The sequence below is a fragment of the Anser anser genome (genome assembly GCF_964211835.1).
Source record: "Anser anser genome assembly, chromosome: 7".
Taxonomy (NCBI): domain Eukaryota; kingdom Metazoa; phylum Chordata; class Aves; order Anseriformes; family Anatidae; genus Anser; species Anser anser.
In genome coordinates, this window is record NC_139727.1 from 8,918,026 (window position 1) to 8,936,692 (window position 18,667).

At 37.2% G+C, this 18,667-nt stretch overlaps 1 protein-coding gene across 2 annotated transcripts; it reads right to left on the reverse strand.

Moving 5' to 3' along the window:
• Window positions 1–873: 873 nt before the first annotated feature.
• Window positions 874–18,651, reverse strand: MAT1A (methionine adenosyltransferase 1A). Of its 2 annotated transcripts, none has more exons than XM_083843863.1 (9): window positions 18,274–18,651; window positions 10,602–10,679; window positions 9,652–9,774; window positions 7,845–7,957; window positions 6,166–6,309; window positions 5,237–5,455; window positions 2,872–3,054; window positions 2,198–2,331; window positions 874–1,621 (listed from the first exon to the last, which is right to left on the reverse strand). In XM_083843863.1, exons 1-9 carry the CDS (start codon window positions 18,365–18,367, stop codon window positions 1,519–1,521), a joined length of 1,191 nt encoding a protein of 396 aa, XP_083699989.1. In that variant the 5' UTR covers window positions 18,368–18,651; the 3' UTR covers window positions 874–1,518. The 2 variants fall into 2 exon arrangements, with proteins under 2 accessions (XP_083699989.1, XP_083699990.1); XM_083843864.1 differs by lacking the exon at window positions 18,274–18,651 and adding an exon at window positions 12,106–12,159.
• Between the last annotated feature and the right edge of the window lie 16 nt (window positions 18,652–18,667).

Here is an 18,667-nt window from a genome sequence, read left to right on the forward strand (position 1 = left end):
ACTCACAGTTCATATGGCACATTAGTATAATTAATAAAGTGGAAAAGCTTCTGGCTTGATCAGACAAAGTTATGTTTGTGACGGACTGAAAGAAGAAAATGGCAGCTTTTCTTTAATGATCGTCAGTCAGGCACTCTCCACCTCAACATCTGTTTTGGTGACACTATACAAAGACAGTGAATTTGGAGAGAAACGTGGGGTGGCAGGACTTCAGTGTAGAAGAACTAACAGGCTTCTGCTTAAACCAAACCATAAAGCTAAGGTTAAGTGACCTAACTAACCCACCATATACACTGGTTATCTAAAGCTGGTAAGAGGCGAGGCATCACCATCTCCAGCAGGAGTAAGTGTACTGGTACCAGGACCGAGCAGCCGAGCACGGGCACAAATGGGGACATACCTTCTGCACAGACTTGCTCCCTCAGCTGCAGAGGGACACACAGCCATCTAGCGGCTAGTTCTTCGGTGAGAGACTGCTGGACAGGGCAGTGGTCCAAATTTTAACCTCACAATATACTTTTTTTTTAATGCTTTTGCAATTATTTCTATTCACTTTATTTTATTTCAAAATCACATAAAACCTAGTAAGCAATACAATAAACGTAACCTAATATTTGGGAGTAAAAAGTAAGGGAGAGAATACTGTCAAGTGCAAACATACGAGTTAAAAATCTAATACATTTTCACCAAGTTTCTATTAATCAGAAAGACTAACCAATTATCACATATAGTGAAAAATAACTTTATATCACAATTCCAAAATATACTAAAATTCAATTTTGTTAATAAACTACAATCCTACAAGAGTAAAAGAGGCTAAGTGGAGCCAACCATTATACTGTAACATTAAAAACAGGAAAAAAGAGGCATATGTGGTAGGAAAGAGCATTTTATTGTATGATTGTTTTATAGGAGAACACGTTTCAAAAACACAGGTAATTGAAACACAACAGTAACAGCACATACCCAGTGAAGAAGATTTAAATATTATGTATATGTTAACATCTTCTACAGATGAGGCCGAGATACAGTTATGTGACATCCAGCCTTCTCCCATCAAAGCAACCCCCAGTTGCATGCAATGCTAACTCCAGTAAGGAAATTGGACCCCAGGATTTCCCACTGTCTAATTAGAAGCAAGAGATCTGCTGACCATTAGTCAGAGTTGGGAAAGTCATCCTTTCCTTTGCCCATGAAAGGTTTGAGGTTCAGCCATTGGTTTGAGTACCTGAGTCATACTTTGCCTTTATCAAAAGAACCAACAGAGCAGCAATAAAAAGTAAACTGCATTTTGTTGTCTTATACTGATTAAAAAAGACTCTGTCTTTTATATCTTAGATAATGAAAGACACTGAGGGTTAAAAAAATTAATTTCCAAGAAAATATCCTTTTCTTTCTCTCCATTTAAAATCTAAAATTCCATTTCTTGAATACAAAGCGGTCGGATTTGATTTTTGGAAGCATCCTCACATTAGTGGACTTCTCTTCCTTGGTGTTTTTAAACATAGAGAGCAAGTGTCAAAATACAAGTTTTTTAGGCACTTCCCATGAGAATTCATTTCTTCCAAAGTGACCATAACATGCAGTTTTCTGGTAAATGGGCTTTTTTAGGTCTAAATCCCTGTGAATAATAAAAAAGATGAGAAAATTCTTCACATTATGATAATCATGGTATATATCAATAAAATCCTGATGTTGATACCCATTTCACACCCTTAATCTAGGAGGCATTTTCTGGAGATGCAAACACACTGGTGAACATGTTCAAATAGGAATTATAAACTGACAACAAAACTTAAACATGAAGTACTTTAGGGCTACAAGAATTATGAATTTTAATGGAAAATAAGTATCTTTATTTCCTTTCATAAAACAAAACATATTTCTTTTTCACAACAAAGTTAAAATTCTTGGAATAAAAAAATTATTCATTTCAATTCTGTAGACTATATAAGGCCAAAGGCTGAAAGTGTATGAAACTGGAAAACAGCTGTCATCTTTAAAGATATGGCACACTGGTGGATCCATAAAAACTATCAACTATGACGTCTGACAAAAAGTCTCTTTTGTAGCGCATAGAACAATTCCATGCTAGCTTAAGAGGCTAATTATTAAATTGTAACATCTAATGGTTTTTCAAGTAATCAGTTCTAAGATGTGATCGCCAAGATATTTACATATATATGTGTTTCCATACCTGACAATGACTCCAGGCCGAAGATCAAAGTTTTTGTGCACAATGTCCAGCAGTTCTTTCTCTGTTCTTTGTGAAGTTCCGTATGTGAATAGTGAAATGGACAGTGGTTGAGCTACTCCAATGGCATAAGACACCTACAGCAAAAATACAATGCAATTATCAAGTATGGCACTTTGCTGGGCAAGAGAATGCAAGAGACCAAAGCACTCATTCCTGATCCTTCTGAGGAAACCAAAGGCCTCTGCTTCATGTCCTGTAATTGTATAATTGTATAATCTGTATTTGTAGGAAAAAAAAAAAAGAAAAAAAAAGAAAAAAAAGAAAAAAAAAAGAAACCTTTGAAAATACTGATGTCTCTGGACAAATTTCCTCTTCATTATCTAGTCATCCCACGTTCATGACAGTAAGTGTCAGAGGGTTAAGGGCTCAGGAAGTGTCTAGAAAAACAGCCGATAAAATGAAAGCTAAGTAAAATGTCCCAGCTTCAAGAAGCCGATGCGCTATTAGCCACATTACAGCGGTCTTGAACCAAGCACATCAACATCTTTCTTTCTTCAGCCCCAAATCCAACAGCAAGACAGCTTCTAGTACAGTGTCTTGTACGACATTTGTTCAAGGTAAAGCTGAAAATGATCTATCTTTTGGAGAAAACCAACATTCAGAACAAAACATACCTGAACCAGAACACGGCGACAGAGCCCAGCTTTCACAAGGGACTTGGCCACCCAACGGGCTGCATATGCTGCTGATCGGTCCACCTTTGTATAGTCTTTTCCAGAAAAGGCACCGCCCCCATGGGCTCCCCAGCCACCGTAAGTATCCACAATGATCTTTCGACCAGTAACACCAGCGTCACCCTGAATCAGTAAAAGAATTGGGCCATTTTACAATCCACTTTATTATAACTCTCAAACAAGACTATGCAGCCCTCAGAAGACAATGCGTATATAAGTTCTCCACTTATAGGTTGTTGTGGGATAGCTGAAGGAATTAACTCGTCTCACTGAGCTGCAACAGTGGCTATAAATGCTCTTTAAAGCCAGATTCGTAAAATAAGCCATTCATGACTAGTGTTTGGTAGCCAACCAAAAAGCTTTACACCTAGATAGCTAGAGCATTCAGGGCCTGCTTCAAAAATATGGGAACAATATGGGAGCCTTGGTTTAAATGCAATCTATCTACCACAACCAAACCGAATACAGAATATTGCTAACAAAATACATGCCATATATGAACCACTGAGAGATTTTATGTTGGGCTAAAAAAAATAGATGAGGCTTTCATATCTTTTGGCCAAAATCTGAAGTTGTGTGTACATTAAGTCTTTTTCTTTAATTTAAGGTATGCCAGTGCTACCTTATACACCACTACATGGAGGCTAGCACTCAGCACTTCTGGTGCAGTATCATTACAGAGACTGCCATACAAGTATATGCTAAAAACACATTTCCAGCTTCAAAATATTTACACTTTTATGCAAACGATACAGAACAGGTATGGAGTAAATGCCGTTAAACGTAACTGAGAAGGAAACATTAGAACAGATACTTATATACAAAAGTTGTAAGATATTAAATAAGGAAACACAGACAACCTTCTAGCCACCTGCGCAGCTATCTTGATTGCTCCTTATAAGTATTTGATATTTTAATTCGATCTTGGTTAGCTGATCACTACCTGACTAATTGTCTGACCCCTTATTTAATAAATTCTTAAGTGTTCTGGTGTGAATGGAAACCTAGTCAAATTTGACATTCAGTTCCCACCTGTGTGGGCAGGTTTAAAATTCTTTTTCTACAGAATATCATGCCAGTAAAATTCAACTGCTGGAATGTTTGCATAGCAAACACAAGTGGAAAGCCAAAGTTTTTCTTAGAAAGACTGAGCATATACACAGAATAAAACCTTTGGCACTGTTTGTCCCATTCTGCTAAGAAAACAGTGAGATGAAAATCTGAATTGCAGATAGCTGAGCTTGCCTAAAAGACCCTGTCCTCCTGGGGTTCTTCTGTTTGACTCAAACCTTAATTTCTGACTATGGCACAGACAGGTGCAGTGGGAATACCTTGTGTGCCCTTATGACTTGACAGCAGAAGTGAGTGAGAGGAAGAGAAATGGACAGGTGAAAAGAAAAAAAGCACATTTCTGTTTAAAGGGGCTGAAGAGCACAAATAAATTGTGTGGAAGTCACTTGAGTTGTCGCAATGAGTTGTGACGTCCTTATACTACCAGCAGGTGTTGCTTTTGGGAAAATGGTGATAGCAGCAAAATGACTGACTATGGCACAGCCAGAATTCAAGGGGCTACTATGCTTGGAAACATAAGGTGAAAATCCCCAAGTGAGGTACACGTCTTCCTTAGATGAATGGAGCTGCAGTTTAAGACAGCCTTCCATAGCTTGCTTTATTAAAAATAAAACTTAGTGGTACTCAGAAAGTTCAAGACATAACAGACAAGGAAAGAAACAGTAATTTTCTGATTGCTGCAACACATCGTAAATTGTGCAAGTCCGGTGATGATAGCGGCTGTAAGGCCATGGACACACAAGCAGATTGACCCACACTAAGGAAACTTATCCCAGGCTTAAAAAGCTGCAGACATACGCTGCAACATGCCTATGTTTGTACATGCAAACATAAGCAATACAGTTCCACCACAAGAGTAGGAAAGGTATTGCTGGTTGACTTACAGGTAATTATACTATATTTTAAAATTTGTGCAGTTTAGTGCACACCTCAAAGCCTTGCATTTTTTAATGGGTGCAATTCAGTGCACAGCTGAAGAATTTCGTATGTGTAGCCTTCTGCTTGGCATGCAGCCATGATTGCCACAGGTTGATTTTCTAGAAGTTACAGCTCAAGTTTGGCTTTCCATTTGTCCATAGTCTAGAATACCAATGACACACAAAATTATAGGGATAAGCTGGTTGCTTCTCACAACTTAGGACTGATGTGCCAGACGAGCTGAGCATTTCTGTTAAGGCACACACCCACTGACAATGACAAGCTGATAAAAACAACAAAATAATATGATACAAACCTGAGGTCCTCCAATAACAAAACGTCCACTAGGCTGAAGGTGATAAATAGTTCTCTCATCCAAGTATTTTGCAGGGACAACAGCTTGAATTACACGATCCTTAAGGGTTTTGCGCATATTCTCCAGAGAAATGGTTTCATCATGTTGTACGGATATCACAATGGTATGAACGCGCACTGGGATGACTGCTCCATTCTCCTGGATATACTGAACAGTGACCTGAATAGAGCAGGGAGAAGGGGGGGGAAAAAAAGGCAATCCAAAGTTATCATAAATTGTAGCTACATATACATCAAACCTCATGCTATGCTATTCCATGAGAAAAACTGCAGCAGAATGTCAATGTTGATATTATAATGATCACTGCCCACCTTGTTGCCATGGGATGAACCCTACTTCTTCATTCTTCATTTTTGCAGTGGTGAGGAAAAAAAGACCCAATATTGACAATTTGGTTTTCTATGAAACTGTCCACAATGCGCCTTTCGGTTGGGATTTCTAGCTAAACTCCCAAGCCTCAAAAATTTACATTCTTAGTGCATCTTCAAAAAAGGCCAGTCTAAATCCCTAAATACAAATAAATCCTTCAAATTTCCTGTCACTTTTTCAACCAGCACCGAGCATTTAGATCTAAAGGGTTAAATATTCCATCACCCATATATGGTTAATGTATCTAGCACTCTGATACAGGTTAACCATTTTCCAACAGTCAAAGAGACTATCATAAGTCTTCAAGTTCTTTATCTGCTACTTGTAGCTTATACAGTAGCAATCCTGATACTCTAAACACCATTGATTTTTTCTTTAAAAACATATAACATTTTGCAAAAGTAAAAAGTGATAGTTTTCAATGACCTGGACTATCCATAAGTGACTGGATTTCTACTCTGTTGGTAAAAGAGAGAAACCAGCATGATGGCAATATTTACCTGTGTCTTAGAGTCAGGCCTCAGCCAAGGAAGCTCTCCATTGCGCCTCAGCTCTGCTAACCTGGCATTCAGTTTATGAGCAAGAATAATTGTTAGAGGCATACATTCCTCTGTCTCATCCGTTGCATAACCAAACATCAAACCCTATAGGAGGAGAAGAGATACTTCAATTACTGTTAAAAAGCACCACAACCAAAGGCTATGAGATTTCATCTGAAACAAAAAGTAAACAGTACCCTCAGGTTTACTTTCTACTTTTTACATTACAGTCCAAGAAGCCTAAACTGGGATCAGGCTCCAGCATGCTACAGTGTAATGAGAACCAAACCGCATTCCAAGAATTTTTTACTGAGGGCCTGAACATTTCCATGTTGGGCTAGAAATGTGGACAAAGACTGAGAAGTTTCTCTGAAAAAAGTTTCATCAAGAAAAGATCTGTTTGAGCAAAACAATATCAGGGCTATTCTGTCATACAAAAGGTGTTCTTCCTGGTCTGGAAAGGTTGTAGAGGCTTTTATGTATGAATACTGCCGCTAACTTCTACTGCAGCTCACATCTGACATTTCAGTGGAATGGAATTTGGATGTTGCATAAAAGAAGTACTATTCAACAGTTAAGGTACCTGCCTGAGATTTGCAATACCGCATGCTTCTAGTCACAGCTTCTACTATTATGCAGTCACATTCCCTGCATCACATTATCATCTGTTAAGCACTTAGTAGGATTTTCTTTCTTCTCACCCAGCATATGTTGTGATGTAAAAATGATAAAGAGAGGTAGATATTCAACAGGAAGGGAGACCATGAAAGTGCCAAAGAAAGTCAGGTGTCTTTTCATCTTATGTAGTATTATGTCCCCATGACAGCATAAAAACATTTTAATTTAGTCCTCAAGGGTTATTTGAACAATATTAGCTTGGCTCCTGGACTCTGATATCTCCATTTATGGTTCTCAAAAGCATTGTTATAAACTAGATATTACTACTAATGATAACTACTGTAAATGTTAAACTCATTCATACAGGCATCAGTCAGGTTATGGAGTTTTTATGTTAGCATCTTTCTCTTGGGAACACACAGTAATTATCTACATGTGTTATTTAGCTCACAGAAACACAGCTTGGACAGCCTTAATTATGTGGAACACCTACTATAATAAAACAGATCTCTGCCTCTGGGAAATAAAGGAGAATTAAAAGTACTCTGGCATATTTGCCTTCATTGTACTAATGCTGCAGACAGTTGAAGCATCGCCTAATTTTTTGCTGTGTAAAATCTCAAGAGCTCTGTGAAAGCGGTAAGATCTTTTGTTTATTCCATCGTACAAAACAAATCGGGCTGCAAGATGAATGGTCTGAGGAATCTAAAACTCCTTAACAAAAACATGAAAAACATAAGCAAAAAAAAATTGTTAATTTCTGAAGGACACATTCCGAGCTAGTACAAACTGACAGAGCTCTCCTGACTTCTGTGGAGTACCATGACAAACACCACTTAAAAGCCTGCCTTCAAACAACTTCCAACTGTTTTAATAAAGATATGTTTTTTATTCTGGGCTAGCCCAAGATGGAAGTGTGCAAATCTTCAGATGGGCTTTGTTTTAGAAAACTGGGCAATGATATGGGGTAAGCTCTTTCCATTCAAACAGCTTTAATGTTTCAGGTGTGATGTCATGTGTACCTGATCTCCAGCACCAACATCTTCTTCATCCCTGTGCAGATGAACGCCCTGGGCAATATCAGGTGACTGCTGTTCCAGTGCCACTAAAACATTACAAGTCTTGTAGTCAAAGCCTATTTAGAAAAAAGAACAGTGGCAAATTATTTTCTTCTGTTACAATTAAGGAAAGTAATATGTAACCATACAACACATTTTTCATTCTGAAGGATACCACATCCAGAATTCACAACCTAACTACTATTTCTTGTTAAATTGTTGTCAATACAACACTTTCATTCTTTTGAGGAGGTGATAGGGTATACAGGGTCGCCTTTATTGATTGTTACTGTTTGTTTTCTCTTGCATTGGCACCCTATTGGCAAGCCAACTCAGGTTAGGAAATGCTAACTGGAGAAAACTAGTTTTTAAAAAAATTGACTCTTTGGGAGCCTGTCCTAAATAAACAATGTTGAAAGCCTTTTTTTACAAATTCTTATGAGCTGATGTTTACAGCAACTGAACGATCTGCTCCCTGATACATTATTTGTAATACATGTAGAGTAAGAACCTAAATCTCTTATGGGAATTCGTGTGAGAGCCATAGACAGAGAAAAAAAAAATAGGATTTGAGTCTCACAGAAAATCTGGAAGTAGGAAATGACTTCACATTAATTTCAAAGACCAAAAGGAAGATTTAAAAAATAAATTCAAAGACTTGCATATGATTGTGGCAAAATTTTCCACCTTTCACTAGGTATATCAAGAGTAATTTGCATCTCTCCAAATCCAGCATTTTCTAAAACTGTAACTACTGCTAACTGCTAACTAAACTCATGTTCATCCAATAAAACATACATACACGTCCATATGCGTATGATCCATTTGAAGAATCCTCATCACCCTCTTTTAAGTAGGCTAAATAGAGAAGTAAACAATATGTCTGTGTGCAATTGGTTTACCCTTTTGTGTACTTCTGCATAGCAGGTGTTTTTTACTGGGTCACTGCATCTGCCCTTATCATTAGGCTGTTAAGGTAAAAATCAGATTTACAAAGTAATGGATTTGACAGTATGTTCTGAAAGCCCTGCTGCTATGTCATAATAGAGGTAACTTGCAGATGTGTTGCTGTAATATTCTCCCACTACATTCTCCCTGGAAATTTGATAGCTATTGAAGGATTGCAGGAAAAAACTGTTTTTAAATAAAAGCCCTTAAAAGATGTAATTATTGTTAACAGCATCTTTGGAACACCCATAGTGTATAAAGAGATACATGGCAAATCAGATGATGGAATGTGTCTGATATATAAATCATTTTGTCTTTTCTGTCATTTATACAACGCACAAACCTGACCTGGACTGCTCAGCCTAGGAGTTTGTTCAGAGCTAATAGAGAACCTTGTACAGTGAATACCTGCTCTCTGCCTGAAAATTCTGGATGCTACTGCAGTTCAAATACGTAATGATAAAACAAAATGAACTAAGTTTCTTCGTCCCTCTCTTTCTGACCAAAATGCATTAATCAGCTTGCCAAATAACAGATTCATGTTCTCCCAGGTTTGGGTTAGTGGTAGATTCTGTGGCTCACGTTCATGGATAAAAGTGGATTCTGCCTTCTCCTTTTCAGTTTTAACTAATATATGATGTTTTTTTCTACTTACAGGGATAAAGCCAGAAAGCGTATCACGTAGCACCACATAAGCAGCTTTCACACAGGATATTCAGTTTTTATCAGGCTTACTAAAGCCCACTTATGGAAGTGCTGACAGACCTGGTCTGCAGTTGCCTATTGCTTGCTCTTCAAGGAGTTCTTAAGATTTTCCACCAACCTTTAGCTGAATCGTCATAGCCAATGTGTCTAATTGCATCTCGGACAACTCGTTGATAATCCACAATAGCAAGAGATGTGATCTCCCCACAGAGCAACACCATCCCTGTTTTACATACTGTCTCTGAAAAGGGAGATGGAAACAGGATTAAAGTAGCAGAATAACCAGCCCACTAAGACAAACAACTACGTTTGTGATGATGGTGATTTAGAGAAATATACTGGATATATACAGTATTCGTACTTTTTAGTCATATCTTTGGCAATACTAGCTCCTTCCACAACCAATTTCTTTCATGATTCAGTGATATGCAGAGTCGTTTAGGGAAATGTAGTATTAAACTGTGATTTTTAAATCCACTTAATCTTTAATCACTCTAAGATATATTCTGAGGCTAAATAATTCTCCAGTGATTATCTATTTTGAAAACATGCCTCCAGTCCAAGGAGGAAGAATTTGACGATGGGGTTTAGTTAAATGAACTTGGAAAATGAGCTGAGGGTTGATGGTACAACTCTGTCTGAAGAGGTATCAAGAAAACAAGCAGTTACAGGGTCTAACACTGAAAAATGAGGACTTTATTAAATATAGTAAATGTACTTTTCAACAACATACAAAATGTACTTTTTAACAACATACAAATACTCTTTAAAAAATCCACCATGATGAAATACAATCTGTTTCTCAGAATATTCAGTCAACACACAAAATCAACAATCTTGTCTGTCCTTTTGTAGTATTTTATCCTTCTGCTACCTGCCCAGGCTTCAGCCTTTGTAAAAACTTCTGTTCCTTCTTGTCTCTCCTTCTCTTGAAGACTTTTAATTTTTACATATTTTTTGAGAGTAAAATGAGTTAGCACATGACACCTTCATGCTCTCTGCACATATATCAAAAATAAAAGAACAGTGACTGGGTAATGACTTAAAGCAAACGAGCAAACAACTTACCACAAGCAACCTTGGCGTTTGGGTCCTGCTTGAGATGGGCATCTAGTACAGCATCACTGATTTGATCACAGATTTTATCTGCAAGACATCAAAGTTGTTATTCAAACCAGGGTACTTAATACAAAATGTAGACTGTTTGCATCCATTTGAGTAGGTAAGTGCTTTAGTAAGGAATTCTTTTATTGCTTACTACTGAAGTATTTAAGCAAACTAGATAAAAAAGTCACATGCAACATCCTGCAAGCAAAACCAATAGATAGATGAAACTTTTACTTATTGGTGTAAACTGACTACAACCTCACCTGTAATTTTCTGCACATCAGTGTGAAACAAGTATGTTATGCATAGAATTACCTGAGAGGCTGAGGTAACGTTCTACTCCTTGCCTTCTCCTTGTCTGCCACAGCAGTATGCTAACAAGAAGGTAATATTCCACCACTAACTTCCATCTCCCCAGCAGAAAGTTAGACTGTACCTGAGTTACACAGCTGATAAAGCCTGATTAATAGTTTAAATCACTACACATTATACACAGCTCAGTGTCAAGCACCTGTTTCAGGTTTGCTTCTTCTCACTGCTTCCCACCATCCTGCAATGTCATCTGCTCTTAATCTCTGCATCCCACTTGAGATGGGTGAGTGAGGAGCAAATACGGAAACAAGAAGGGGCTACCAACTAATGTCTGCCTGAGGTAAATGTTGAGTATATCCTCAGTGACATTCCAACTACAAAGGTTTCATCTCAGGTTTATCTTTTCTGTTTCTTTTTTTTTTTCTTCTTCTTACCTTTTTAATGAATAATGAATCTTTATCAAATAATGTAGCTAATCTAATGAACACAAAAGAGCAGCATCCATAACAATGCATATCACCTAAAAATTGTAATATTTCTTACATATTTTAATTCTGTTCTTCTAAAAAAAAATGTCTATTATTGCATACAATGTTTAGGTGTTGCCATAACATGCTGTGTGGCAAAATAAACATCTTCTTTGCCATTTGCAACCCAATCTGTTGGAAAGCCATGTTTATGGCATTTGAGTTTTTCTACATTTAATCTCAAGTCAAAATAAATTCTCTGGTATCTCATAAGGAAGGTGTACATTTAGATAAGAGGGACAAAATCAGAAACTAGATAACTAATCTGACTCTGACACTCATCTCCTATATTAACCACTTTGATATGAAAAGAATGAACACAAAATATGTTTAGCAAATGTAGCCTGCAGTGGAACATTCAGCCTCACAAGGACTGTCTGTGGATTACTAAATTTGGGACAATTATTACCAAACAGGAATCAGATATCATTCTTGCAATTTAGTTGGAATTCCAAACGAACCTTGTTTAGCAAGACTGGGGACAAAGGTAGCAGGACTTTGATTAAAATGTATCTCTGCTTGCTCTCTTCACATTTTCAATTTTGTACTAGACAATAAAGCCATATTTTCAAGCAGAAAAGCAAAAAAAAAAAAAAAAAAGATGAAAATACATAAGTTTTGATTACCTGGGTGGGACAGCAGAGCAACTGGGACAGGATGACCTTCTTAGTGCATGTCCAATGCCCTGCAGTAAACTCCAAGTGATTAAGACTGCTGTACAGTCTTTTTTCATCATGCAAAGTTTCTATGGCATAAAAAAATTTATCCTGTTCTTGTCCTACATGAAGCATGTCTCGTCTGCATTAGATGTCAATGTCCCATACTAGTAAAAGTTGCCTGTATGTAATATAACATTTATTATATGCAGACTTTCCAAAGCACTCAAGAGGAACACAAGTAATCCCATTACTAATTTGTCCCCATTCTTCTTTATGGCGCCTATCCAGTACAAAGAACCCTACGTAGATTTTGCAGGTTGAAATTAATTTCTTAACTAAAACTTCCCTGAAAATGTCTCAAGGGAGCATTAGTAGGCAGTAAAATCAGCAAGTGCATGTAGCAAGATGTTTTCATGCCTTTTTTTTTTTTTTCACGAAGTACATCATTAGTATCTACACTACTTCATGTTATTGGTTAAAAAAAAAAAAAAAAGGCAGCTTTTCTGTTTCCCTCACAACGAAATAGCACATCAAACATTTGAGAACAAAGAATATAGTCTACTTTCACAGAATTGGAGACTCTTATCTTAGCGAAGTGTTACTCTGAGAAGCTCATGATAGTAAGCCAGATGAGGAGTCAGCCACAAAAATGGAATTATCTTCATATAATAGAATCAGCGAGACTGCTCCAGGAATTTTGGTGGTGGTATTTAAAGATCATGGAATCATAGAATGGCTTGGGTTGGAAGGGACCTCAATGATCATCTAGTTCCACCCCCCCTGCCATAGGCAGGGATGCCACCCACTAGATCATGTTGCTCAGGGCCTCATCTAACCTCTGGTCTTGAACACCTCCAGGGATGGGGCATCCACAACCTCTCTGGGCAACCTGTTCCAGTGCCTCACCACCCTCTGAGTGAAGAATTCCCTCCTAACCTCCAATCTAAATCCCCCCTCTTTTAGTTTGAAACCTTTCCCCTTCATCCTGTCATTATTCGATTGAGCAAAGAGTTGCTTCCCACCTTTTTTATAAGCCCCCTTATTTGAAGGGGACTTATAAGAAGCTATTGGGAGGTTTTTAGGACAGACTGAGAAAAACATCTCAAAATCAGAAAAGTGTGCCTTAAAGGATGAAATTAATCAAGATCAATCTAGTTTTGAAAGGCTGAAGGAAAGGTAACCTACTTGAGGAAATAACAGTACTGGGTCACAGTCTCTAAAAACCTGAAAGATAGTATACTGAGGGAAAAGTTTCTGTCTGATGGGCAATAATGTAACTACACTTGATAGCTTGAAAATAAAGAGAGAAAGATGAAGATTCAAAAAGTCAAATCCATCTAGAATTCTGAAGGATCCCTTATTCCTTCAAAACTTACTTTTGAAATCTTTTTAAAAGTAAGAATGAAACTCAGCCATAGTTTAATAATATGTTTGAAGAATTCTTACATGAAATTTCATTACTTGCGTATAAAGTTCAGTCTGGATTATATATCAGAAGACCTTCTGGTCTTTAAAATCTATGTGACAATTTCAATCACTGAAAATAACCAATTTGGATTAAAATAGGCTCAGACAAATGAGTTTGATAATTCATGCATGATCTGATTGCTGGTGCAAGATCTGAATCCTGGTGCAACTAGACACCTTTGTTGACAAATACAGACACAAATATCAAAACCAGAAAGAAAAATCTAGAAGGATGATCAGCTGCTTAACGCATCATATTGAAGGTCTGTCTATTAGGAAAGGTCTCTAATAGAAAATAAAACCAGGCATTTCTATATTTAGCAATACTTAGCAGGCTTTGTGCGCCTTTCATTCTGTTATTTAAATTCCTCATCTCAACTGTCCCATTTCTCTCATAGCTGCTACATATGACAGAATATGCCTGTCTATTATTATCTTTAAAAAAAAAAAAAATAGAAAAAACACAGGGAAGGCATAAGGGATAACTTCTGGTGAGGCATTATCATCTAAAACATTGATTACAATAGGTAAGAATGCAGTTCATGCATATCCTTACAAAGTGAATTACTATCCAGTAAGATAAATATTGAAAAAGCAATGTCTAGTCTAAGGATTTCTTGAACGAACAGGAAAGTATTAGAAAACCATCAATTCTTATTAAGAAATCCAACCATGCCACAGAGCTAGCCTTATGGCAGACATGCCAACTGGCCATAAAACTTGCTCCTGCTAACTATAAAAGGAATGAATGAGTCTAGGAGAGCTGATGATAAACCCTATTAAAATGCCCAGTTGTCAAATTATGAAGTAAAGGAGGTATTCAACAACAAAGGTGATCTCCACAAATTAGGAGGATCTTCAAGCATCTTTCTGCATAGTTGGTTGTAGGTTTATTATGTGAATCTAGACTACATTAAGAGCATAACAGTTAGTAGTGCTATATCCTTAAAAATTATATGTTCTGTAACTAAAATCAGTTATATCTGCAAGTTCTTGGGATCTCCCCACACATTCATCAAAAATAAAATCTATGAACAACAGTAGCAACCAAAAATTTAATTCAAAAAGCTCCACCCTTTGAAACCGCAAACAGGTACTACCACACTTCTGGCTTTGATCGTGCAGTAAATATAATAAACATTAAACATTTCAAAAGGTAAAGTTTATTTTCTTAAAAACCTGTGATCAAAATCACTTTGGGTAGCACTATTTTTAAGGATACCTTATTTATGTCAACAGCACTTGGAGGTGAAATTATGCACTCAAAATATGAGAAACTGAGCAATTCTCAGTTTTCTTATGAAAAATGAACCGTTAATAAACATAGATACTTATCTTGAACACTTCATCGAAAAATAAACATTCCAAACAAAAAAAGTTTCACTGGAAGGACTTCATATAGCTGAATTGTGCTGTATTACATTTTTCCTATTTAAAAGGACTGCTATTTAAAAGCACTCTTCAGGAGTGCTAATTGAAAATGGCAGTGGCACTTCAGTGTTAACACTGCACTGTTTAAACAGCTTATCTTACATGTTCTCTTTGTGCAGTTTACAGAACAATTACATATATTAAGTATATATAATGTTAGACATCAGACATGCAAGCATCAACTGGCTGGGAAGATCTGCATATTCTGTTTTTGTTTTTTGTTCTGGTTTGTTTTCTTGGGGGTGTGTGGGTGTAATTTTTCTTCTGTGGACATCCAGAAGACAAGCATGTTTTTAACATAGTTGAAAGTCTGAAGGTGCTTTTAGCAGATGTTTTTTTCCCATATTTTAAAAGAGATTCCTTGATACTTACTGGAAAACTGAATGACATTCGGTTTGCAGGGAAGTCCACCTGATGCCACACCAGAAAGGGGAAGGAATTAATTCTAAGCAGTTTGGCACCTCTAAGACATTGTGGGTCAGAGTAACACACAATGTCTTTCAAAGCACAATGAAACCACTGTGCAGCATGGACAGACATTTCTGGATGAAGCAAAATGGAACAATGACCAAAAAAAAAAAAAAAGCTAAGAAAAAAAACGTGTTATTCATGTGTTTTTATTATATTAAAAAGAAGGAGGTTATATGTAAATCTTCCGAGAGATTGGAATTCACCCTACTAAACGCCAAGTTTAAAGACCTTCTGGAAGGGAGTCCAAAACTTTATACCCACATTGTTTTGAAGAAGTGGGACTGAGAAGATGGGATAAACAGAGTTCTCTGGGTTTCTTTGGAGAGCATTGGTAACGCCTATATGATAATTATTGCCAGCTATTACTTGCTTCTATGGAATCTGAGCTTCTTAATTACACAAAGCTTTAAAGTACTGCACAGATATAAGGCAGCTTTATATACTCAAATAAATAAGTATGTAATTTCCCCTGCTTTGTTTATTATGAAGGAAGACTACACGAGTGCATTCAATCCTCAACTAATATAATCAGAACAATTCAAATTTCCACCAGACAAGGATCTGGTTCAGGATCTTTACTTCACATAATGCCCTCTAGCAAAATTATACTATCACATACAGAAGGGAAGTAATCAAGAACACGCAAATTATCCATTTGATATGAAACAGAGGAGCTCAAAACTCACAATAGAAGTTTAGCGCTACTGATAACATCAAAAGCCCAACTAGCCCAAGCCTCAGACGCTGGCCCCAGTTTTAAGAAACAGCCAAGATTTTCCTGGGTGATAAAAAGCTAATGGCATGTCTACACTTTTAGAGTAAAACCATAGCCAGGAAAAAGGTGGTTTGGCCAGGAAGTAAACGACAATTTGCTGTCAGAAACTAGACACGTCTATGAGACCATTAAGACCTATTGCCGGATTGTGTTCAGGAAAAAGAATTTGCAGGACCACCCAGAGTTATTTACTGTCATCCTATTCTCACTTCATTTGGTTCTTTCTTTTGTCATGGGTGCTTGGGTTTTCAGTATTCTATATCAAGACCTATGTTGCTTAGAAAAATACAAGCATCACAGAATTGAAAAAGTCCAATAAATTTCAACTTTCCACTCCTTCAACCAATCTCTTGGGTCTATAAATCTCAAAATACCCGGAGATCTGGCATGCTCTGCCAGATGAGATGCTGCATACAAATCTAACAAGTGATAACATTTTCTCAAATGTACATCCATTTCAGAGATGGACAATGCTAACAGGACTTAAAAGAAGGCTTACTGAGAGCCAATAGGGTTTTTGGAAATAAAGAAGGCAATGTGAATAACAACTGAAAAGTAGGTCAAATTCTAAAACAAGAAACAAAACAAAAAGAGAACTGGTTAAGAAAAGGAAACTAAGGGACAAAGCTAAACCTGGGGACTAAGTTGGATTACATCTCTTCCTGTTCTGAGACTTATCTATTGTTGCCCCAAGGGGATTAGAAAACGATGAGAGCAGTATCAGTTGTGACCTGTCATCTTCAGAAATATCATTGTTCAATTTAAAATCACCTTACGGGATAATGTTATTTTTCCATGAAACTATGTTGTTCTACAGCTGCTGGATGTAATTATACACAAATTTGAGACGGGACCTATGTCCCAAGGACTGAATATGGTTGTCATTTTTTGATGGTGTTACATCAGAAAGAACCCCAACTGGCTTAACCTGACGTAGCTGCCTTGAAATTGACAGCAATGGACTCAATTGCATCAGCCATGGATTTGACCTACCACTAATAATTAATATTATAGAGGACTACCAGAATTATCGATATAAAATTCTCGCTTCTGATCTTTTTGTTCTCTATGTCATCCACCATTTATGCTTTACTTACATTACCTGAGTACATATCTGAAAAAAAACCTTGCACAAAGTACAGGATGCCAAATTGCGTTCTAAAATAAATACGCTTTTCAGGACATCAAAGAGTTTATTGTCCCTTGGATTCATTTGGGGGAACACTTGTTGACAAAAGGTACATGCTTAGGGTAGATGAATATTTGTTTTCTATAAAATCAAACTCAGCTCTGCTGACCATACATAAATTTTAGCAAATAACTGTCTGCTATTTGCTTAAGCAATTCCATACGTTGCATTTATACACAGATGATGAAATGGGGGGAAATCTATCAGTGACTTTGCCACATGCAGCTGGTGGGACCACTGATTTTTAAATGCTTTAAAATAGCCTGCTCATAGATATTCCTGTCATAGGTGACAGTTTTAGAGCATAGCATATATAAGGCAGTTTCACAGGACCCCTAAGGATATGGAACTTGAGAAGCAAGCTATGCACTCTTATCCATATGTGAAATTCTAGTCTATCAGAGATACAGAACCGTCAGATACAGTAGTGTCTCCACAGTGTTACTGAAAAAAAAAAAATCAGATGATAAGGAAGGAGTAGCAACCATGAACCCCACTGCCCTCCCCACTGTAACCCACACCCAGCAAAGGCACATGAAGTCCTGTTGGAAGCACCCTAGTTGTAGCAGTTCTCTAGTTATAGCAGTTACTGCTGGCTATAGCAGTTTTATACACTATGTAGAAAAGGTCCAATGGAAATAATGTAAAAATCACTGTTACAAAGACTTTCTATAAGACTAACAACAGGCTTTTAAAACTTCCTCAGGCTTCTAAAACTTCTTTTTAAGACTTCTTCAGGCTTTTAAAATGTTAAAATGAAAATACTTTTTCTTTTATGTATTTGCCACAGTGGGCTTCTTACCTGGATGTCCTTCTCCTACTGACTCCGATGTGAACATGAAAGCCCCTTCATCATCCAGCGTGTAATCACATAAACCATCCACTGGCCCATTCATGGTTGTGATGCTTTTCCAGGTGGATTATTTTAAAATGTGGTTGAAGAGTTCTACTTTTAGTGCCTTCTGTTAAAGGTGAAGGTTCTTTATTAGCAGGACTGTCACCGTCTTCACTTACTACCTGTAACACTAACTTGAATTTCAGCGTGTGAATTCAGCATGGGCTTGTATCTGTGCATGCATGCAAGGAGTATGCATGTGCCTGAAGTCTGTATCCCTACCTAGCCTGATCTGTCAGTCCCTGGGCTGCTCCTATATATGGAAAAGTGAAAGTGCCCAGATAATCATGTGAGGAAAATG